The sequence below is a fragment of the Podarcis filfolensis genome (genome assembly GCF_964270895.1).
Source record: "Podarcis filfolensis genome assembly, chromosome: 11".
NCBI lineage: Eukaryota > Metazoa > Chordata > Lepidosauria > Squamata > Lacertidae > Podarcis > Podarcis filfolensis.
In genome coordinates this window covers 13,164,070-13,189,116 of record NC_139613.1, presented here as the reverse complement: position 1 = coordinate 13,189,116, position 25,047 = coordinate 13,164,070, and the positions used below count along the sequence as shown (strand labels likewise).

The window sequence follows — 25,047 nt, the reverse complement described above, 5'->3', positions numbered from 1 at the left end:
GAAGCAAGCCCAACTGAACTCCGTGGGCCTTGTTTCTGAGGAAACATGCATAGGATCAGGGCTGTGGATCATACTGACTTGAGGGTTAGGCATCAGACCAACACTTGCTGAATTGATTGAAATAAGTGCCGTTTTATATGCAGTATAATTATAATTAGCTGGTGTGGGACAACTCACCTGGAAGTGTGTCAAAGAGGTCCTTGCCTCCTTTGTCATTGCTGCGGAAGTATAACAATGAAATTCAATGCTAAGAGGAACACGGGTATTCTGGAAAAAATGTGACCCTCTGAATCGAAAAGAAACACTACCTTAGTAATATCCTGGTCACTGAAAATAAACACAGCTGCTTCTAATGTCCAAGAATAGCATTCCCCCCTGCTGAGCCACATTCTCCAGTTGTTCAGAAGCTTAACCTGTAATTCTCTTTGTGGCATCCTGAGTGTAGAACTTGAAATTAAAAAATGGGGGAAAGAAAAGGCCAGAAATGATGGCTGCACTGAAGCCTACTAAATGGGCTTTATTGCATGTACAGCTGTGGGCAACACTGCAGCAGAAAGTTAGAGGATCTTTCCTGATAATGTTACTGATTTATCAGTTTGCATTGACTACCATGCGGGCAAGAATAGTCGTAGCTCAGTGGTAGGGCATCTTCTTTGCGTGCAAAAGGTGCCAGCTTCCACCTCCAGAATCTCCAGGTAGAGTTGACCTAAAATCATGAAGAACTGTTGCCCGAAACTGAGCTAGACGGACCAATGGCTCAGCATAAGGCAACTTTCCATTTTCCTTTGTCCCTAAACCCAAGCCTCAATGCTGCAGTAATAAACAGTCACAACATGGAATAAGCTCTCTTAACAGGAGTATATGCACGTATAGCATCCCATTAGAGAGGCAGATAAGGTTCAAGGAAGCCAGCATGTTGCATCTAGAAAGTGTAATTTCTTCAAACGAGAGTGCTACCCAGCGTTGTCTCCTCTGCTGATGGAAGGTATCAGTTAACAGAAAGGGGAGGGAGGCAGTTTTCAGAGATGCACCCTTCCCACTGCAGTCTCCCATCCCTCCCTAAGGTAGAGGATAAAAAGGCTTTTGGAGAAGGTATCCCCCTCTTATTCCCTCTCCTTAAATCTTCTCCAGATGTTTGGGAGACCCTGCTAAATAGATTCAAGCAGTGCATTGGGAGAGGAGGAATCGCCAAATACTGTTTCTGTCTGCATGCCTCTGATGGATATCTTCCATCAACGGAGAGAGCAGCATTGGATACCACCTAAAACCATTGCCTTTGACCTCTACAGAATCAGTAAACAAATATCCAGTTGAGTGTCTTTTATAGCTGGCTGACTGACTGAACCCAAAGAGCGCTCACTAATGGTTCCTCATCATACTGGGGAAAAGCGACAAGTGGGGTGCCCCAGTGTTCTGTCCTACACCTGTTGATCAACGTCTTTATAAACAACTTGGATGAGGGGATTTTGAGGGGTGCTCATCTAATTTGCAGATGACACCAGACTGTGGTAGGACTTGGAGGGTAGGACCCTAACCAATAGCTTCAAGTAACAAGAAAGAAGATTCCAACTGAACATCAGGAGAAAGCTTTTTGGTGGGAAGAGCTTTTCAACAGTGGAACAGTCTCCCTTGGAAGGGGGTGGTCTCTCCTTCCTTGGAGGTTTTAAAGCAGAGGTTGGATGACCACCTGTCATGGATATTTTAGTTGAGATTCCTGCCTTGCAGGGGGTTGGACTAGATGACCCTGGGCAAAATATTTTTGGGGCGTGGAGTTATAGGTTGCTGTTATTGTTAATATTGAACAGTCCCTCAGTGCTTTTAAAGAGGCAGGGGAGAAATGTCAATGTGGATTCATCATGGCAACAGTGGAACGCTCCAGGTCTCAGATGCCTTTCTCCGTTTAGCTTATACTTTTTTCCTTATCTCCTAATAGCTCTGAGCTCTTGGTATTTAATAATAATAGTAAATAATAACAAAGAGAGAAGGGCACATTATTGTTCTTTTCAGCTTATGATGAAGTGTCTTTCTACCAGACACAGGATTCGTCTTGGTATGTTTAGTAGCAGTGGAGAAGTTAATATTTTTATTTTGTTTTGAAGTTAATGATGGAATGTAACCATCTGTCTGCATTTTTATTGGAGATTTTTTATATAAAAAACTGTTTTCTTTCTGTAATAAAAGAAGTAGCTTGGCTCTGGAAGGGTTTGCATTTTGATATAATAGGAAAGCTGATCTTATCAAATACAGAGGCTGAGGTTGAAATGTGGATAGCTCCCATCTATTTGCTTTTCAAATCCATCTAGGGGAGAATAGTCCAGATAATGTCTAATAAAATGAATGTATCTCTTCAATATAATACATGTGGGCATTTTTGCTTCTTTTTTTAAAAAAAGAAGCATACTACTGGAACATATGGGGTTGGATTTACAACCCATGCATTAACTAACCCAACACAATGGCAAAAACCTAGATACAAGGTGTTGTCAGCATAACTGTACCAAGGTGACCAATTTTTCTCTGCAAAAGAGATTTAAAAAACAAGCCCGTAAATTTTCTTTTAATGGACTTAAACCTTAGTAGTGACAGATAATAAGCTTAGATACTATAAGTGATTTTGCAGATAATTCTTCAGTGAGATTATTATCCACATAACCAGTATGACTCTCTTGCACCCATTTGCCTCCTCTCGCCCACTGCTTCTGGCTGCTTGCCCTCCCTGCTTTCTGTCCATCCTGCTCTTCCTCTTTCAGGCAAGAACCCTCTGAAAGTCAGGAGGAGGGGAAGTGCCACTTCCTTAGTTCTGAAATGTTGTTCACCATCTGGGAAGAGCACGGGTTATGTTAGATTCAAAGCACTGGGGCAAAAACTTACAATGGCCCTTTTAACGATGGTGGTGGTGAGAACAGAAAGGCCAGTTTTCATTAACTACACATTAAATATATATGTTTTATTGGATTTATCCTGTAGATATGTCTATGAAGTGGGGGTTTCAGAGTGGATTGCATTATAGCAATCAATCTATGTTTAACTCTTTCCTGGTAAATGTTGGCTGGTACATGCATGATGATCCTGTGCTCATTCATACATTCCTGTTCACTTAAATGTAGAAACCAGCTGTACGTCTCCCATTGTGGGATTTCTTCCCAATAGAAATACCAGTTTCACGACCACAGGAGGGGGGAAAGGGTTAAATGCCCCTCCCTGCCTGCTGCAATCACACTAATTGTCATCTGCCTAGCTGGTATTGCTGTTTGCATTAAAAGCAATGACAATAACAACTTTTCATTAAGTGCAATGTGGCTCTGACTCCCACATTTAAGCATTTTGAGATGGGCAGGTTGGGGGGGTGGAGTCAGCAGCTCCCTTTTTATACCAGCAAAAATACTTGAATATGTATTATGGATACTTAGTTGAAAGAATGTTGATGTGATGAAATTTCCTCAATATATCACCTGTATTGAGATACTGTCATATTTATTTTAATTGGCTCATTAATCAGTTAATAGCAAAACAGTTAATCAATTAAAAACACCTCTAATAACCCACAGCCCTAAATATTATGAACTAAAAGGGCCAGCAATTAATTGTACTTTACATTTGCAAATAACCCTACATGTCAGCGACGGCATTAAGAGTTTTTAAATAGTTTGTGCAAGTGGTACTCTGGGAGAAAAGTGTTGCAGCGTTGGTTGTTTCTGTTGAGGGTTCAAACCACTTCATTCCACCCTCCTATGCCAGCTTTCCCATTTTTCTCCAGGGGTCATTCCAAGTTCTGTGCCTGTTGTCATGTGGTTGTGGTTGTGCCCAGCACCATTTACATTGAAATTTTTGATTTCTCCATTAATTTCTATGGGTAGTTTTCACTTTCATCTTTGGATGAATTTTAAAATAGATTTTTGGTATTCACCAGGAATTCTTCTATTCAGGCAACATAATGGTTTTTCCTATACTTTATATATCTATGTGTCTCATCCACGATGTGGTTTCCAGCAGCGTTGGGGCGGTGGGAGATAGCTGCCCATCTTTTGCTGAAGTAGTAGATAAGAAGTTAAGAAGAGCCTGCTCAGTCAGGCCAGTGGCCCACCTAGTACTGAATCCTGTTCTCATCGTGACCAACCAACTGCCCTAATGAGCAGAGGCATTGAGTGAGAAGTATTAAGATCTTAGCTAGGTGCAATTGACCTCGTGCATCTTGCAAAGTTTGTAGAGATATTGGTATTTCAATAGCATGCATGTACAAAGCCACTTCAGTAGTTTCTAATTACTTTTCTAATGTCAGATCACAAAGCAATCACATGAAGTAGTGATTGTTAAAAGGAAAGTGAGAGAGCCAGTGTGGTGTAGTGGTTAAGAGTGGTAGACTTGTAATCTGATGAACCAGGTTCGCATCCCCGCTCCTCCACATTTAGCTGCTGGGTGACCTTGGGCTAGTCACACTTCTTTGAAGTCTCTCAGCCCCACTCACCTCACAGAGTGTTTGTTGTGGGGGAGGAAGGGAAAGGAGAATGTTAGCCGCTTTGAGACTCCTTCGGGTAGTGATAAAGCGGGATATCAAATCCAAACTCTTCATCATACCTCGATTGATTGAGGCTCAAGAACTATATCTGAAGGTGGGCCCTTTTGGAAACCCCACAGAACATTCGTAACTAATTTTCATCTGGGAAGCACATGAATAGAATCAGGTTCCATAGGGCACATGGTGCAAAGAGGGGCCCAATTGACCAACACCATGCTGTACGTGGGAGCCAGATGATTGACTATATGTCCCTTCAAGGATAGGATTCAGTATTTGCATATCCAGAATGAAGTTATCAGCATTTACACCTGAGCAGAGGCTTTTCGAACTGGCAAGGGGAAACAAAATTGAGATCTCTTCACAATGAAGCTAGTGAGATTCCGAGAATGGCAAAGATTCAATTGGCATCAATATAAGAGTGGAATATGCAGCAGGAGAACTGAACTACCAGAATGGAGACTGTGTCCCCCTGGTGTTCAAACAAATCATGCAGAAAGCTTCAGAAATCTGGTTCTAGATCATCGTGCAAGCACAGAAAACTGCTAAGTCTGCACCATACCCATCGTCAGTTATCTGGAAGCAAACCACACAGATGTTCTTGCAACAAACAAGTCTTTATTCTAGTCCCTGTGCCTCTAATTGGGGACCATAGAATGTGTGGTCATCCTAGTGGGCATATTTTGGCCAATGTGGCCCTAGTTAACTACAGCAGTTATTGATGTTGTCACCAAGGTTTTCTGTTCTGGTCCACTCATACAACAACACACTCCAGCTTACAACGACACTGAGCAGAAAGACACAAATGATGTAAGTTTCTCTGAGGAGGGTCTTGGACACCAATTGTTTTTAAGTGTCGGGATTCCAAAAACAGAATGTGTAACAGTGATTGCAAGACAAAGTTCATTTTCCAGAGTACCAATGAAGGATTCTGTGTGGACAAAGTGTGAATTTACAGAGACTGTGGATTTCCTTCAAATAGGCCTGTATTCAGCAAAAGCAAGCTGCAAAGGCAGGTATGTACCCAAAATGAGATTCAGAGCGCAATCAATCTTGGTACATCCCACCCACCATTTGCACATTTCTCAAGGGAGTGATGCTGAGGAACCCAGTATCTAATGGTACTTATGGAACCGCTCCTCAAGCCTCTAGCTAGGACTTAGGTTCACCAAAGAGCTTAAGTTTAGAGCAGAGTTCTTAGTAGTTGCCACATCGGCCCTATGGAGGTCTGTGTCAGAGATGCTCTCAGTGAATAATAAAATGAAGGATGGCATGGATCCATCCTTTAGATAGAAAATAAGTTCCATGTTCCATTGATCTTCTCTCTCCCCCCCCCCCCGCCCCAGTTTGCAACACTAGAAAGAGAGATTGCCACAGAACAGATTTTAAGAGGGGGATAAACCAGATTTTATTTTGTGTGTGTGTGTGCGCGCGTGCACGAAGGATATTGTTGGGAAATATAAATATATATGACAACAATGCTGTGTGGATGCTACAACAATAAATAATGTAAGGAGACCATTAGCATAACCTATGGCTGAATGGATTGAAATGGCCGCCCAGTTCTCTAAATTATTCTGTGAGAGGTGATTTGGTACCATTTCAGGAACTGTGATTCAGCCACCAAAAACAGCTTGGGGGGTGTCTTTCTTTTTACCATTTAAAAGCTGTCTCCAGGGATGTTATGGGAAGGATGTTAGGTAACGAGCAATAGGTGAATGTTAAGAGTGCATGTTTTACATGCAGATTGTCCCAGATTCAGTCCCCAACATATCCAGGTAGGGCAGGGAAAGTCCATGCTTGAAACACGAGGTACTACTTCCGGGTTAGCGAAGTCTGTAACCCGAAGTGTTTGTAACCCGAGGTACCGCTGTAATCAAAAGCATTTAAGAAGAAAATAATATCACTACTAAAGAAGTTGCACACATTGGTCCCAGATGTTCCGACCAAAGGTCCAAAGTTGAACAGAAAATAATCAGCCATTTTTGCCACAGAGCCTTTTAAATCTCCATGCAACACCAGACTCATTTTCTGCAGTAGCTGTTAGAAGACAGATCAGTAGGGAAGGTATAAGGAACAAATCAGGATCCTTTTTCCATGGCATTTTGATCATCATTCTTTATGCAAAGGAAATTCCTTTGATATATAATATCCCTGTAACATGGGATATTTATTTCTCCCTCAACCTAGGAATGGGATAAAGCATTGATTAGTGAAAATTGGTTACTTCACAGTTGCGGTGGGTCTTTGAAGTAGCAGATTTGCATCTTAGCCTCGGGGATGGGATGAACGATAAGTCTAAATAAATAAATAGCTAACAGCACAATATTGTACATGTTTACTCAGAAGCAAGTCTCGCTGAATTCAGTAGAGCTTACTTCCAGGTAAATGGCAGGTGGATTACAGGCTAAATGGTCTCTTTATAGCAGCATCTTGAACAACAGCAAAAAAACTACAGTGAAAAGAAAGAACTTATAAGGCAGTATAGATTTCATATCTACAAGCAGCTGTGAAACCATCCTTCCTTACCTTTCATTTCTGTAAAGCTAACTATGCCCTCATTTTTATTTAAAACACACACATATTTTTCTTCTTCTCACTTTCTGTATGCATTTATATATAGGAAGCTGCTGGCTCAGCTAGAGACGCCACCTGGTTATCTTGATGCACCCAGGTAACAAAACATTGTGTGTATCTCACTGGCAGAATCTGCACCTGCTAGGTGTGTGATGCACTTAAATCTACAGCATGCACAACTCTGGGAGATCTGTCAATAAAATATTTTTCCCCCTTCAGCTTTCATTTAAAAGTGCACTGACTCCTTTCTAAATATTATATTTTCCTGTAGTGCCTATAATAATTACAAGGTCATTCACAGGAATGTTTCGTGCATTCTTTAGTTAAAATAAACTTTTGAGGATGCAATCCTTAGCAGACTTAATGCAAGAGTAAGGCTCAATGAATTCTGTGACCTTAATTCATATTGCAAAAATCCTGTTGGTTTCATCCGGTGAGAACTTTTTAACTGCAGGTGGCTAGAAAACATTTGTCCTTTCTCTTTAACCGGATTGGTGTACATACTGCTATTCTGTTAGTAATTTGTAAATTGGTTGTTCTTGATACACCGTTGCAATTCAGGATAGTTTTTGTAGCACTGTCATATTAATGAAATTTACTTCCATCATTGCCATGAAGCTACCAACAATTTGTATTTCTGCCCCCCATCCTTGGTCCATCCCTGATATCTCTTGGGTCAAAGGCTACACCAAAGGTGCACCCTATGATTGTCATGGAGGCCATTAAGTCTTTACCCAGCCCAGTGGCAGCCTCTGCATTGATATTAAACTCACCCAGGACTATCAACCTGGGGTCCCCCAGCAATATCTCAGAGACTTACGATGGCCAGCCTAATCAAAGATGCGGTTGAGCAATAGGCTAGTCAGTAGACCAGCAGCATCCCCAATCTGTCTCCCTAGCTCAACACCAGGTACAGACCCTCTAGCCCCATTCCAAGATCAATAGGTTTTCTGGTAAATGAGATGGTGCTTTTAGGGACAATAGCAACACCCCCGTCCCCAGCCTGGTACTGTACTAAGCACCCAGATGAGCACAGCTCACTCATCCAAGTTTCAGTAGTGCAAGCCATATCAGCCCCTTTCATCCACAGTCAAGTCATGGATGAGCATGGTCTTATCATGGACTAATCTGGCATTCAGTAATAGCACTGCCAAACCAGAGGACTCAGGGGATAAGCTACCAGTACCTCCTCGAGGAGTGGGAAGGCTGTAACAAAGAACAGAGACCAAATATCTATGTCTCTACCCCAAATAGTAGTCAGCCCTTCCACTCTGACTGTATCTTCCCTTGCCCATGACCATTGAAACTGGGTCAGCATCTTTGCAACCCCCTGCTTCCTTCCCACTCAGACATATTTTAGGACCTCCATCCAATATCGCATCATACAACTGGGAGATTAGGGCCACAGATAGTAAACTAAGACCTAGTAGCATGTGAATCCCACACTGTTAGGAGGAAGATGGTAAGTCCTCGCCCTGTCTCTGACTCTAAGGGAACCCTGTCAAGCCAAACTTCCCCCCTCTACCATCCCAGGTAAGGGTAACAGGCCTTTCTCCCACAGTTCCTAGCCTACAATTCCATATTCTGACTGGCAGTGATGGATGACCCACAATGAAAACCCCGTTTGCTGTCATCCTCTTTGGGGACGACCCCACTGCCTGTAGCAGAACCTATTCTTACAGCAAGGGAGGTTCTGGACCATGCTCACACCCCAGCTCAGCCAGCAATCAGGCAGTACCAAACACTGCAATCAGCACACTTTCTTACCTGCAAGCAGGTATCTCACTGAATGAGCAGGCAAAAAACAAACACTCCTGATGGCTGGGAGAGCAAACCAACCCTCTCCTCCCTGCTTAGCTCTCTGTAGGTCTAACCCAAGGCCTGCACAACCTTTAAGGTTGCAACCTGATGATGCAAGTATTTGTAAAACATCTGTAAGAAATATTTAAAAACTTACTCCATATTCTGCATAATTTCTGTTGAGGTTCACACTTGCCCGATCGCTAGAATAATACTTAGCAAACTGACATACCCCTTTCCCTTATGGAAAAGAAAACTCCTGGTCATCTTAATCTGTGGTTCCAGCTAATTTATTCAGTGCCACATTCTGTGCAATTAGTTTTGTGCTTCTATTATTTCTTTTCAATAATTCCTTCAAGTTCTATGTCATTTGTTGTGCTCTTGACTTTCATTAAAAAAGCGCACAAAAACCCCCAGCAACCAGACTCCGACATCATGCAAGGGTGGATCATGAAGCTGTAGAAACTTGGCTGTTCCTTTTGAAGTCCATTGGGAACTTAAATGCTTTAATTGTGCGCTTAGATTCCATTGGTTTCAATGGCACTTGATTTTCTTTGCAATTTAAAGGGGTAGCAGGTGTTTTAACAACGAAAAAAGCCCTCTACTAAATATATATATTTTAAAAATATTATGATTTTTGGCCCAGCTTCTTGTTTTCTTGATGTCTGTCCAAATTTTTTGAGTGCTTCTACCTAAAACGTGTGCTGCTTGGAGCCTGCGTAAAATGAGTCCACTTCAGATTTGGGCAACAGTTAAGGTAGTAGAGTGGAGGCACTTTATCCACATCATGTCGTGATCTTTCCAGTAACCCTCACACACCTTGTAAACACACTTGGCATGTAACAATACTACATACCACTATGTACCCAGCTGGCTTTAACAAGACAGCTGAATTTTCCTGCTCCGTGCTTAAATTCCTGCAGCCTGAGACTGCCACACTTTCAGGTGTTTTTTGTTGTGTTGCAAAGTAAGCACAGGACCACCAGGGATGGAGGGGAAACAAAAAGGATTTCTCCACCACTTGGAGCTGTGCTTGTGCAATATTTTATTCCCATTCCGTTTATTTCAAGATAAGAATTTGTAACAGAGAAGTGTATTCATAAAACATGTTGCAATGCTTGATTTGCACTTGAATGTTTGGCTGGCCAAATGTTTGTTTGTTTTAATTCAATATTGTTTTATATTACGGACATGCCTCTGAACAGAAAACCCACACCATATTTGGTGAATTGTATCACATACTGTACTATATTTTGCAGTGTTTCCCGACCTGTCTGTTGTGAACTGCAAGTGGGCCGTGGGTTGCATAGTGTTTTCTAGGTTGCAATTAAAATGCATGAAATTGATGGCTGCCAAAGACTTGAGGTCCAAAAATCATGCAACAATGGGTCACCATGCCGAGTAAATTTCATGCTAAAGGTGTTGGGAACTACCAATCTATAGCACAATAAACACTTTACATTGTACTTGACACTTGAAGGTGTGTTTCGTTCCATCACTCCCCGACAACTATAGATTATTCCTGGGAAGAAGAAAGGGAGGGAATTACCCCTAGGGGAGTGGTTCCTAAGATTTTCTTTTCCCCAGTAAAGGGATCATGCAGTAGGATCTTGCCTTTCCTTAGGAAGCATACCTGAAATGATAGTCACTTCCTCTTTTGTACTGCTTCTGCTGTATCTTCTGGCCCTGCTGGCAATCCAGTAATGTGTACAAGGTTGTCATGAGCCAGTGTTGGTGAGCTGACCAACTGTGATAGGTTGATCCTAGTCAAGAAAATGTGTGGTGGTGGTGGGGAGAGAATTGGACTAGATTTAAATGGTCCATTGTTCTATGGCACAGTGACTTAATACAATCACTGTGCAATGTGAGCCACAGAAACTAGGTCACTTTGAAGTGAAGAATGTCAATGACTGCATTCAAATATTGTGTTCTCTAGTCCTCTATAACAACCCTGGTTTGTAATCCTGGTTTGGAAGAATGTCTCAGGCTACAATTGGCTGGTTTGGGTGTCACAGAAAATAGTGGTTTGACAAACCAGGAAATGTTCTATTAAGCCAGGAGGCAGGAACATGGTCAGGGTTGATTGCTAATCCTCCAAACAATGACTGAAGCACTGGGGAACATGACATCTAAAGGAACATTGATTCCAAGGCTATTTAATTTTCAGCAGTCGATTTCTTGAAGATTCTTAAAAAGCATGATGCATTTTGAACCATTCATATGACCCAATTCCTCATGGAAAAGCTTACCACTCTAGAAAGTTTTATACTTGCTTTTATTGGAAAGCTTCAAGGTTTCCAATTTTGCAAAACACGAAAAGTAGGAAACACAGACATGAAGAACTGTACAAGACAACACAGACAAGAGATAATGAAGGTGTGCCCTGTTCACATTAGAAAACAATTTCCCACAGCAAGGCATATAGGAACAATATAGGGGTAGGAGCATATCATTCTAGCTACTGGGCTCAGGATCGCAAGATGCCAAGTAATTTCAGGAAGGGCAGCTGCTCAAACTATTACAGTCCTAAACTAGGACCCAAATCCTGAAACACTAATAGTAAAAAGGTAAAGGAAGGTAAAGGACCCCTGGATGGTTAAGTCCAGTCAAAGGCGACTATGGAGTGTGGCATTCATCTTGCTTCAGGCTGAGGGAGCTGGTATTTGTCCACAGACAGCTTTCCGGGTCATGGGGCCAGTATCACTAAACTGCTTCTGGTGCAACAGAACATTGTGATGGAAGCTAGAGCACATGCAAACGCCGTTTACCTTCCTGCCACAGCAGTACCTATTTATCTACTTGCACTGTTGTGCTTTTGAGCTGCTAGGTTGGCAGAAGCTGGGACAGAGCAACGGGAGTTCACCCCGTTGGGGGGATTCGAACTGCTGACATTTGGAGGTAGTAATTGGAATTTTAATTTGGGCTTCCATACTGTTAGAGCATCATTTCAGTGTAGTATTTGTTCTGGGGTATTTGCATTTGTCACCACTCCCCCCCCCCCACCTGTGTTCTCCTATTCAAACAAGTGGAGGAAGTAGTATAAAATAAGAATCCAGTTACAATCCACCCAATCTAAAATATCTTGACTTAGATTTTATGGCGGAATATCTTTATAGTTGAAACACACAGGAAAGACTGACGTCAATCATCTTGATAGGCTAGTGAGTCTTTTGAAACAGTTTGCCAGCGGAACACTTTTTAAGCAAGAGGTGATTGCAGCATGCTGTGGAATTATGTGCTAAAGGATGTGCTCAAAGACGCATCAACTGACTAGGCATTTTTGCCCACAGTCCTTGTGCAATTCACTCACAACACAGAGAGAAAGATCACAAACACTATTTCATTTAAACTGCATATCTTTTGGGAACTAATCATTTTTTGCCCTGAAGCCACCATGAAGGCATTTTAAGCTGAAAGGTGGGATATTAGCTTTTTATAGAAAATAAAGCCCTTAGCCCTTGCACGATTTAATTGCTAGATTTCCAATACTGGTGAGGCTGCAGTCCTATGTGCACTTAGGCGCTAGCTCTCTCCTTTGCCTCTCTGGCAGAGCTCAGAGCCTTATCCGAATGGTGGAGTACTTGGATCATCTAGCCAGTCTTGTTTCAAATAGTTCAAACACAAGAAACATACAAGTTGTTTGTTTTCAGTATTGCTTATTCAGAGGTATACTTCCCCTGAACATGGAGGTTCTATTTTTTATTTTTACTTAGAGTTATGGAGTGCTGATCCAGTGGTCTCAGCAAGTGTTCAAAGGTACAAGTTTGTTGCTGCAACATCAAGCTTCCTAAGAAGATTGCCACTGAATTTTATTGCAGTTCTTAATAAAGAACACATATTTAGAGATTGTGCTTGTGATGTATATAAACACAATATCTGTGCAAAGTAGAGATCAATTAACACAATTTATTGATAACGTTTGCTCACAAGATAGTTACTTCGGTTATATATTTCTGACAGTAAAGATGTTCATTAATCGCTGGAAGCTATGACAATAGCTTTTGTTACTCTGTTCAGCAAAATCTAGGTATTTCATTTGGGCAGCTTTGAGAAGTTTCATGCCAGAAAGATGCATGTAAATATGCCTCCATCTAAAAACAGTGCATATTAAAAGTTGCCTAATCATAAAATCAGTTGCCTCGGTAGTACTCCAGTGTAAGAACTTGGAAGATCAGAGCAACATTTCTGCTTTCTCTGGTTGAAAAGGTGGTGGTGGGGTTTGCTCAGTGGGATCTATTTAATGTCACCAGCATCTTCATCATCAAAACATGTCATCTGTGGTCATTTGCACTATTCTGTTGGACCATCTACTTTTTAAAATAAAAGCCAAATGATGCCCAGGATTAATCCATGATTATACCCTAAAAGAACAGCTAGCAGGCAAATAATGGGACTACTTATCCATTATGTTCAATGTTCAAAGTATGCAATTAAGGGAAATTAATTCATCGTTGATATTTTTTTAATAGTGAGATTTAATCTTGTAGCTCAACCATGAGATATTGCAACTGTGGAGAGGGAGTGAGGAGAAGAATTAAAATAATTATCATTGACATTAATACACAATAGCTTGTTCCATCATGGTGCATTTTAAGGTAATGTCAATGAGAGGGAAAACCCTCTGAAATAGTATGTACCCACTTAGTAAAATTTTGTTGAAGAACATGGATGTCTGATGGGTTACCTGAAAACACTGTAAATAGGGATTGTTTGGGTTGTGTTTTTTTAAGCACGTCATGCCTTGACATTCTGTTTCCACCATTGAGAGATACTATCTACCCAACGCCAATCATCTTTTGCATCAGGACAACAGCAGATTTTGCTCCAGAATCCTGAATAAATTCAGTATCCAACTGAACCTAATAATTGCAAACACATGTTTTATCCCTTTATCTGTCTCATTCACGTATAGAATGGGGATAGGTGTTTTTTGGTTTTGCATTGAAAATGTGCATATGTTTGAAGGAACTAAACTCTTGCCTCTTCATGTTCTTAGCACTGGGAAAAATGTGGAGTTAAGGCTGTGAGATATTAAGTTTTCCTAACCTGTGTGCCCCTTTCTAATGTGAAAAATGAGTTCCCTGCTTTACATGAGAATGTAGTTGACACAGGGACAAAAATATGGCTATCTTTGTTGTGTTGCGTTTGGCTCTCAGAATACAGCTGCTTCAGTAGGTATAACTCTGGGAAAAACCATGCATTATAGTTAATTCAAGTCTTCTGTTTCCCCCCTTAATTTATTAAAGATGAAGGGAGAAGAACTATTATCCTAACAGCAGTATATGGGAGGGGAGGTTTACTTCTTTCTTCCCCCAGCTGTGATCATCACTTGTGGCCAGTTAGGCCTGCACTGAAGGTGAAATCAAGGGGTACACCCATCCTATGCACCTTCTCCTTCAGAGGGAATGGAGTGCTGTGCAGAATAAGACCCTCCCCTAACTTCTGGACCCCCAGAATCTCTTATTGAGATTCAGTTTCAGTTTATTGGTCCTCATGCTGCCCACCATCTGTTTCAGGCACAAATTAAGCACCTGGAAAGCTTTCCCTTTCTCCAGTGGAAAAGAGAGAGAGAGCTGGGTGTTATCAGCATCACCATGCCCCAAATGCATTTTTAAAAAATTATATTTTGTGCAGGGGACAAGATTGATCTACAGGACCGCACAGTGTAACTGCCAAGGGACCAAGCTGGAAGTCCTCATCCTGGAACTGGTTCTGTGGGTATGAGTAGAACCACACTGGTGCCTATGCCTTCAACTCCCAACCCATAGAGCCGCTTCGGAAAGTTTGTCGTATCAAAGGTGCTGCATAGAGTTCAGGGAGAATTGGAAGGGCTGTCTTAAGTTAGTGTGGAATAATCACAAAGTTTACTTGCACGTGTTACTCGTGTGTAAGGCAATCCAGAGGAGAACAGGGAATACGGCTACTCCCATGGTCCCATAGTCATGCAAACTAGCTAGTCTTGCCCCTTAGTTTCCAGAAGAGTTTATGCAGTAGCAGCTACCTGCTTAAGCATAGGTGTACCGCAACTGGGAGTCTAAATTGCATTGAACACCTGTTCAAAGGCAGCTGCTTACTTTGTAAGCTTTTTCTGTTGCTTGGACTTTGGAGGTGACGCTACCTGATGCACATGACGTTGACAGAACCATCGTATGAGAAATCTTATTTTTAGACTATAGCCCTAGATATGTTTATCTGATAGTAAGCCTCTGCTATATACTGTATATTGTTTTTGAGTTAGCATGGTTAGGATCACACGGTTTGTCCCAACGGGGTTGCTATGCATTCTGGAGTTCCATGTAAGATTCTATGGGAGGAAGAGATTTGTACACCACTCATAAATGACACATACTGGAGTATTTGTGTAGTAGTGTAGATAGGGTGCCACTTTCCTTTCCCCCATGAATTCTTTGCAGGAGAAAAGAGAAAAGTGTTGCTAAAAGCTAGACTGGTCCATTCACTTGCCATGCCTCCCAATGCCCACAAGCGATAAGATGTGATAGGCAAGGTAGCATTGCTGCATTCACTCCTTGCTGTATTGTGAATAATTCCCCATCCAAGAAGAATAAAATAAATGTATGATGCTTTTGACTGTGCTTAAAAAAAAAACCTGCTTGTCAAAGCTTACGTTTGCAGGCTGTCTCCTACAACCCTCTGTGCCGTGTAGGAACAGGATAGCAAACGGGTAGCCCAGGCCTTTATGGCAGTGACTCTGCATGGGAGAAATCTAGAAGGCATCCACCTTTCAGTGCCATGCAAGCCCTCCCCCCTTCTTTAAGCCCCAAGGCCATTCTCCTTTCTTCGCTGCATAAGAAGAGAGGAACATATGGCCTAGAGTCACTATAGATCACATAGGTTTGTGATGGCAGTGTAGAACTGCAGCTGTTTGAGTGCAAGAATGCCCAAACATGTATTCAACTTACAAACATTTGGCAAGTGTTCAGAAAAAGAGCGTAATCTGGTTTCATCTAAGACTCATCCCCCCCCCCGCTCTGTTCTACATCCCCATGAAATAGTGTTTGATATCTGATCACAATTTAATAGAAGTGACAGAGAGAAAAAGTGGGGGCAGGGGGGTGAGAAAGAGAGAGGGAGTGAGTTTTGGGAAGTCCAGTCAAAGGGACTTTCCAGAGAAACGTTTTCCCTATCCTGCTTTTTAAAAAATAAAAAATAAAATATTCATTTCTTTTAACAGATTGTACCATTCAAGGTCATTTACCTTTCTCGTTAATTAATTATTCATTCAGAAAGCCACCACTCATCCCATTTTAATCTTAGTCATATCTGTAATTAAGCTTAAACATAATAGTTTGGGAGGTGGAAAATATATTTTCCACTCATGTTTAAAAACCTGTATGTGTGTTTGTGTGTGTCTGTGTATGTAAAATTAAAGTGCAGCAGTTATCTAGCTGAAAACAATCGTTTTCATTGGTGGAGAAAAGTTTCATAATATATGAGAGTATATCCCCTCCCCCTTTTAAAGTGCATTGATAATTAATCTTTTTTTTAAAAAAAGCAAACAAATAAATGTAATCTCCTCCTTAATTCATGGTTTCATTTTCTCAGCTAGAATTCGGTTACTAGTGCATTTTTTTAATGAAAAGGTATCATGTGCACTTATATGACAAAAACAACCAAATCTGAAGGAGAGGGGATGGGGGGGGGGGAGAGATTCATACATGAAAGACACAATTTGCATTCAGTTCATCCCCAGCTTTACAATGAGGATTTTGGAATGAATCCGGCATTGGGGGTCTCTTGTTGAGATCGAGTTTACTGCTGTGGAATGTGCTTTGACCCGAATGTGGAACTCTTACTTGGGAAAGTGAGTGTGGAGGATTATAGAGACCGTCACTAACTAACACAAGTATCATAATGATTGGGTATGTAGCACCTTCAGTTAGCAGATGATGCTACAGTATTGACCAATTGCCTTGGGGTAGTATTCTTCATGTTACCTTCTTCTTGTCTTTTATGAAGAGGACCTGGAAGCTTAGCCATGTTCTCATAGGGGTCCTTCTGCAGTGCCTAGTAGTGTTGAGGCAGAGATCTGCCCTCTTGTATGCCACGCACACTGGTGTGCATCAATAAAGAAAGAAAGAGAATGAGGATAATTTGAGATTATTTCTGTCTGCATGGATTACAAATGGTGGTAACTGCTTTAAGATGACCAAAGCAATCACTTGGAACCAAAGAGCCCATGAAATGAATTTTGCTCACAAGAAACCTATCGCTGGCAGAATACAGGGAAAGTGATTCTTGCTAATTCTCCCTCCTTCTTGTCCCTCCTGAAAATAGGCTCTGGGAGACTGAGGGACCCTCTGTAACAGCATGAGAGGTGCTGTTCCACGAGTTTGCTTTTCCCTTTTAAAAATGGAATGAGCCCCTTCCAATAGTAGAAAGGCAGCTCAAGATCTAGTTTCTCTTTACATTTTAAAGAGATTTCCAATTTCACCTTTTGAATTTAAAAGTCCTCAAAAAGCATTTCGATTAGTGCAAAATGTTTGAAAGAGAAATATAATCTGAGGCCCTTCTTTGTGTGTGTGCCTCATCCAATAGAGGTCCGGAGGATGGCAATGCAAGGATGGGTCTTTTCTGCGGTGGCTCCCAATTTGTGGAATGCTTTCCTTACGGATGTTCACCTGGTGCCTTCATTACATAGCTTTAGGCAGCAGGTGAAAACATTTCTCTGTAATCAGGCCTTTGGGTGATTAACATTTGATGGCCTTTTAAATATGTTTGTGGGAGGGGGTTATTGGTTTGTTTTTGTTTTATTGTGTATTTTGTTTTCTCATTTTGTATTTTTATGTTGTGAACCACCCTGTGATCTTCAGATGATGGGAGGTGTGCAAATTTAATAAATAATATATTTTTTAAAAAGAAAGGTGTGCTGGTTACAATTAAAAGCCCAAGTGAACGAGCCAAACTACATTCACCTGGCACTTAAAAGATAACAAAGGCATCTCCAGGTAAATGTATCCGGGGAATTAGCCACCAACCTTATTTCAGAAGGTGAGGGCACATGGAAAAGTAGCTCTGAAGGTTATCTGAGTTGCTGGGCACAGTTTATTTGGGTGATGTCAATCCTTCAGGCTGCTTAGCATGTTTTAGATAGAACCAACCATTTGAATTTAGTCATAGTATGTGTAAGACTGGTTTTTGGTTTGGATCGTGGCAGTAATTTTTAATAAAGATTTATGCCCCCACCCCTCTTCAACCTGGACCCTTGGAACTGCACAACTTGTTTTGCATGTTCAAGGGAGTTTTTAGATTTTCTTAAATATTTACTGCATATGCAAATATGTACAGGGTTTCAAAAGAAATTTGTGATATGAGGTTCTGGCATTCAAGCGGAGGGGAGATAAAATTTCTGATAGCTTGGATGCACCTAAGCCTATTTCTGTTAGGTTTTGTAACGTTTTCTTTATCTTGACTGCATATTGGTGGTACACAGTGATATCCTTGAAATGATAGCAGGTGCAACCCTTGTAGCCTTATCAGAGTACAAGAGAGAAAATGGGCATCTCAAAAGGTTCACTTCCGAATAAATCTACAGTAGTAGATTTATTAGCTATAAAATGTTTTATTCACTTTTTTAGGCTCAGAAAGTCCAAATGTTACGTGGTGGCCTCATGAGTTCCCAGTCTTCCCTCTCCTCAACTACAAGATGTTAGCACTGGCTGAACAATAGTAAATGCCTGTTGTTCTATTTACAAGTATCTCAGAATGAGTAGATATATATTTATCTTGGTTCTCCCCAGTGGAGTACTTAGAGAAGCCCCCATAAGAGCACGTAAAAGGATGTTTTGTTGCCTCAGAAGAATGACTTAGCTGTTCCAATGAAAAACAAAGGCTTAAATAAAGGCAAAATTAGAGGCGCTTATGTGACAAGCTGGAGAGGAGAGCCAGCAGTGTTTTGTGGTAGGCATTTACTTGGTGCAATTGCTAGCATGCCTGATTAATGTATATTCACGTATTGTAAAATGCACGTTTGTTGCTTTTTGTACATATTTCAAAGTGTTTTTAGACTACTGCATCATCTTGTTTGAAGCTACAGTTCTAACAGTCCTGCAGTCCTAGTCTCACCCTACATCACTGGGGCTTACTTTGAAGTAAAAGGAACGCAGGTGGCACTGTGGTCTAAACCACTGAGGCTCTTGGGCTTGCTGATCAGAAGGTTGGCGGTTCGAATCCCCACAACAGGGCAAGCTCCCGTTGCTCTGTCCCAGCTTCAACCTAGCAGTTCAAAAGCACGCAAGTGCAAGTAGATAAATAGGTACCGCTGCGGTGGGAAGGTAAACGGCGTTTCCATGCGCTCTGGTTTCCGTGGTGGTTTTTCATTGCGCCAGAAGTGGTTTAGTCATGCTGGCTGCATGACCCGGAAAGCTGTCTGTGGACAAACACCAGCTCCCTCAGCCTGAGTGCCGCCCCCCATAGTTCCCTTTGACTGGACTTAATCATCCTTTTACCTACTTTGAAGTGCACTTCGGTAGCTGTCTTTTTTCTGGGAGTACCACAGGCCCATAGTTTGTGATGGCTTCCCTATTTCCACCTTCACGATTCCAGCATGCCCTGTAATTTTGAAAACTGAAATGCTTTGCCCTTAGAATCATAGAATCGTAGAGTTGGAAGAGGGTATGAGGGTCATGTAGGCCAACCCCCTCCAATCCAGGAATCTTTTTGCCCAATACAGGACTCGAAACCCACCCCTCTGAGATTTAGAGCTTCATGTTCTACTGACTGAGCTATCTCAGCATTGAAGTTGTGGACTGTGCTAAAGGTAAAGAATAGCAACAGTTCCAACTAAATCGAGTCAAATAGTGGATTTGTACCATTTTGGTTTCCAATTATTTCTGACTTGTTCCTAGTTACATTAAAACTTAGTGTTGAGGTACAGAGACAAGAAACAAACAAACAGCCTGATAGGAAACATACTGTGAATATATTGAGAGATAATTGGTTAATTTTATATATATTCTATCAGTTTAATTGTTGCTTATATCTTACTGTTCAGATATGTAGCTCATTCCAGTAGGTGCCCCATACTTAAATGTAGTATGTCTGATTTTGTATCTGAATTCCATACATTTTATAAAATAGGTATTAGTAAGAGGTTGGTAATACTTAGTTGTTGATTCTGGCTTGATCTCTTGACTTAGGAAATCTGCTTCTTCTCCCAGGATACTTATGAAAGATTTAAAACTTTGGTGGGGAAAAGTTTGCAATATTTATTTTTAACTGTGTGCAACATATTCTGAACACTCCACCCCCCCCCTTTTTTTGGTCAAAAGCAAAAAAAGTGGTCTACAGGGAAATAAGCTTATCAGCTGTTAATTATCTACCAAACAATTTGTGATTTTAATGCTCTGCAATTTTCAGAGTCATGTGTAGGTGGGTTTTTTTTATCTCCCTTTTGCAATAAGTTAGAAACTGAAGACTACCACATAAAATTATGAAAGTAGCTGATGATGCACTACCAATTTACCAGTTGCACATCAGGAAAAGAAACGAATATGCATCCCCAAGAAGAAAAAAAGTTATATTTGGATTTTATTTTTATTTTACAAAGTATTTTCCAGCTCATGGGTCATATTTGACCAACTGCTTTCAGACGAAGACATGGCACTTTGTTGAGCTATTTAAGAATCAAAAAGACTGTCTTAATTTAAAACAAGGAGCCTTTGTTTTAGTTGGTGACTGCCTTGTGAAATTTTTCAGTTCTCAGCGGGTTAACCAGGGAACAGGGGCAGAGTCATAATTGGCCTATTTAGGGTGTTTTGCATGTGAATGGTGTGTTAGTGAAGCATTACTAAGTCTGTTGTGAGTGACATGGTGATTAGAATTTAGATTAGGGAAAACACATTCTGTACTTTATCAAGTACAGTAATTAGTTCAGTCAGTAAAAGTTGATTACAAGTAACGATAAAGTTAGATTTTTGGTACTTAATTTTAAAATTTCTTTATTAAATGGAAAATTTCTTCATCATATAAAATAAATGGTAGTATCTGCACCTGTTTTATTGCATACCAGAAAAAAATTAAAAGAACAATGTGTTCAATGCAGAGTATAATCAGGGGATTTATATATTATGGGTAAGTTTCAATGTAGTTATAGCAAATAGAATTTTTAGAAAATGTCAGTCTTTGCTTTTTCCTTGTTATTGCACTGAGATATCATTTCTTCTGGTTTAGCAATAGCCATTGTCCATTCATAAGTACATTTCATATTTGTGGATGTTCACTGTCTTACTTAATAAAATAGATGCTGTTGAAGTACTTTGCTGCAACGTCTTCTATCCACTCGCTTTAAGAGTCATTCTCTCCCCCTCCCTTAGCAATTTAGCAAAACACTAGTTCATTTTTGCATTGTATACTATTATTTTCACATCACAGATGTTATACCTGATTAACACATTTTATATTGTATTTTTAAGTATTTGCTGTGTTTCCTATTTAGCTATATTTAACACATGCATTTTTTCCATTATTGGGTAAAATACCTACTCTTGTATGACGAAATGATTTTGTAGCAACAGGGTGATTTTTAAAATACTGATGAACACAGTATATTTTGTTCGCCCTGTAAGTTTAAAACAAAACAGGTGGGGAGGGGGATCTTTACTTGATGTAGTTCCAAAAGAGTTCATATGTTCAACTGTTATTTCTTTTCAGCAATAACAGTGGAAGGCTATTGTAAAATTTCAAAGCATTCGCTTGGCCATCAGAATACGTATTCCGCTGAAAAGAAATCACTTGCCTCAGTACTATTTTTGTCATATCTGAAAATAAAGTATTTTTTGTGTTAGTATTCCAATTTGCCAGTCGCAGAGCCTTTTTTAAAAAAACAAACGTGTGTGTGTGTTATTTAAATCAGCATAGAAAGGCGAGCAAGGGAGAAGTTAGATATAACAATACTTATTTTTCAAAAATCTTTTAGCAAAGTCTCCTCGGAGGTGACATGGAAATGGGCAACCCAGGCGCTCTCTCACCCACCAAACCTGGCTCTCAGTACTATCAGTATTCTAGCAATAATCCGCGAAGAAGGCCTCTGCACAGTACCTCTGTGGGTGAGTTACTTTGTGCCACTTTTCTCCACATTTCTAAAAGGAAACTTAGACTGAACTTCTGTCTTGCAAGTAATTAATAATAAATGCTAGCTCAGTGCTGAATCTTAGACTGGAGGGTGTGAGCCTGCAAACATACATCTTACAGCCACACTTGTCTTCTTTTTTCAGAAGTACAAACAAAGAAAGTTCGAAAGGTTCCTCCAGGTTTACCATCTTCAGTAAGTACTCCTTGTCTGTCTTACCGTTTGCGGTTCCACTGGTTCCTTTGATTAACATGTTTTCAAATGAAACCGATTCCTATCCTAAACGTTTTTTTGTTTGTTTTGGTTTTCTCCATCATCATGCCGGCAGACAAAACAGAGAAGTCTATAAAATTCTGACCTGTGGGAATAAAAAGTTTTGGTGGGTGTTGTTGCATTATTATTTTTTAGTGTATATAAATAGAACTCTGAAAAAGTGCCTCTAGTTTGGGTAGCTTTACCAGTATGCGGTTCCAGATAGAATACGCATTAGCTTCACGTGCGGGTTAACTTCTTTGTCAGTATTATGATGATTTATGGATTTGCATGTTAAAAGAGATTTGTGGAGAGGGATTTATGAAACATTTACATGGGTCTCAGCCCAGAATAGAAGGAGGACGTCTTCATTTTCCACTGAAGTTTTTGAATTAGGACTTTGAGCATACCTGCACAAATAGCTTTCTCAGTGTGTGTGATTTCCAGGTGTCAAACCAGTTGACTCCAGGTGTTACCAAAGGAATTATGGGCTATGGTAATAAATGAAGTCACATTTAATACCCTGATTGTCGTCCTGTCCCCCCCTTCTTTTTAGGAAATAGTGTGTGTGTGTGTGTGTGTGTGTGTGTGTGTGTGTATTCCTAATCAACTACCTGCACATATTTAGACTGTGTTTGCAATAAAGGCTAGATATGCTTTTTCATATTATAATGCCCTTGCGTTCATGCAGCAAATAATTGGCTCATGTATGAGTTGGATTTTGTTTTGCGTTCTTCGAAAAAATGCTGATGTGTAAATAAACAGTATGATCTGTTTTAAAGCAGCTACCATATTGATTAATTTGTAGATAAGTAACAACAATGCACCGTAGTGCAGCAGAGCGACAAATACTTTTAGATCTAAGAATTAAAAATATTTGACTTTGCTACTAGTAGTAGTTGTATTGTGGAGATGTGTATTGCGGGAGTGGGGGGTTACAAGGGAGTGCAATCAAAAATTCACCAACATCAGAGCAATCCTACAGGTTTTTCTGAGATTACTTTGGCATAGCACTTATTAATGTGATCATAAATTAGATGGACTTTCAAATCAATAGCAAAACCTTCATATTATAAAACTAGTACTTTTAATTTCCGTTTTTGCTATTGTCATATCAGTGACTGAAGCTAGGAAAGGAATTAAATGAACATGTTTAATTAATATAGCAATAGTGATATGGGTATGTGAACCCTTGGGCAGACTGCTGACAGTACTTGAGAAGTAAAAAATAAAAGTTGACAACAACAAAAAACGTTGCTATTTTTCACTAACAGAGAGAAAAAATGAGGACAAATTTAAAATTAGATTGCATAAATGTTTCTTGCTTTGTTTCTTTAAAGAAATCATGGATTTTTTTTTACAATCCTAAGGATTTTGGGTGGTTCACTTTTCGTTAATGGCGTCTTTACTTGACACTTTAGCTTCTAATAGCTTTTAAGAGAACTCAGATGATAAATACATATTGCTGCTTCTCAGATTTTGAATCAGGCCAGTACGTAACACTTTATACACCTTTTTTTGTAATTTGTATATGTCTAGAATGCTTAAATTTTAATAAAATGTAGTGCCGTATTTTCTTCATTTAAAAATACGTACATAAAGATTCCTTTTTTTCAGATAAATTCTGATAGAAAAATCATGTGCTTCTGTATTTCTAATGCTCGTTTTCTCCCATATCTGTACACTTTACTGTGTAGAACCTGTTTGACTGGGACATATTTCCATTTAGAAAGCTAAAAGCATGCAGGGCAGTGAAATGGCTACAACTGTAAAGAAAGAGGACTGCTGTGATGATGTAAAAACATCAGATTGGTTGCCATTTCCATTTAAGGGTTAGAACTTTGTTGTTATTATTTGCCTTGCAGACATTTCAGGCATTTGGCTGTTTCTTTGAACCAAAAAGAACAAAATAAGTTTAAAAAAGAAATAACCAATTAGGATTCCTTAATTCCTAGCAAAATTTGTTCTTTGAGTTACAAAGTTTGGATTCCGTAGTTCATTTTGCTTCTTGCACGCACTGAAACCTATTGTTTGAAAGATAAAAACAAGAGGAAAAAAACAATTTTGCCACAAATGATTTCCTTGAAATTCAAATGACCTGATGCTATTATTGGGAGATATATCAAGTTATCCAGAACTGTGTGTGTGTGTCTAATAATTGTTCCTTAACATGTTTGAACAAACAGCTAATCACCTTCATGATCAAAATATGTTGTGATTTTTTTTTATCAGTAGTTAAAATGCAAAGATTTTCAAAATAGTACTATACTCTATTAAAGGGCAAAATATTTTTTTAAATAATTCATCTTATCACATTATAGTAGATGATGCTACTATGTTGGATAAACAGTACTCATTTATAAATTGACTAAACAGATTATATTGTACTTAGCTGATAGAATGAAAATATTATTCTCTTTCTATTAAAATATGGGTATTAAACTGTCACTGAATATTCATACAATTGTCTGTAAAGGGCTTCAGGAGTTGTGTTAATGCACAGATGTCTATGACAAATTTCCATGGCTATATAGAGAAAGAGAAGCGACAGAGAGAGTAAGACAAACAAGCAAACAAACATTTTCTGGAAAGGTACTAAGCTCTTTGTGTTTTTATTTCGGGGGGGGGGGGGGGGGCTTTCAGAAGTAAGACCACTGGCTTGGCTCAGTGTTAAGCAGCTAGCTCCTTCCTGCATAAGCATTTCAGTACTTTGTCACTATGGGCAAAGATAAAGATAATCCCTGGATCATCAGTAGTCTGGGTTATTCTTTGTGGATATGCTGTGTTGCGGGAAGAATCGCCTGATCTCAGGGTTGGC

The 25,047-nt window shown here is 40.0% G+C and overlaps 1 protein-coding gene across 17 annotated transcripts in view; it reads left to right on the top strand.

Annotated features, from left to right (window-relative positions):
* Window positions 1–25,047, top strand: part of TCF4 (transcription factor 4) — a 339,025-nt gene that overhangs the window by 184,560 nt on the left and 129,418 nt on the right. For 12 of the 17 annotated variants that reach the window (XR_014539543.1, XR_014539544.1, XM_083575633.1 and 9 more), the window contains 2 exons: window positions 21,825–21,954; window positions 22,123–22,172. The exons of the other annotated variants lie outside the window; for them this stretch is intronic. Coding sequence is in view for 10 of the 12 variants with exons in the window: in XM_083575633.1 (XP_083431759.1) it covers window positions 21,825–21,954; window positions 22,123–22,172 (180 nt within the window). In the remaining 2 variants the exon portion in view is untranslated. The remainder of the gene's footprint in view (window positions 1–21,824; window positions 21,955–22,122; window positions 22,173–25,047) is intronic. 17 annotated transcript variants of the gene reach the window in all.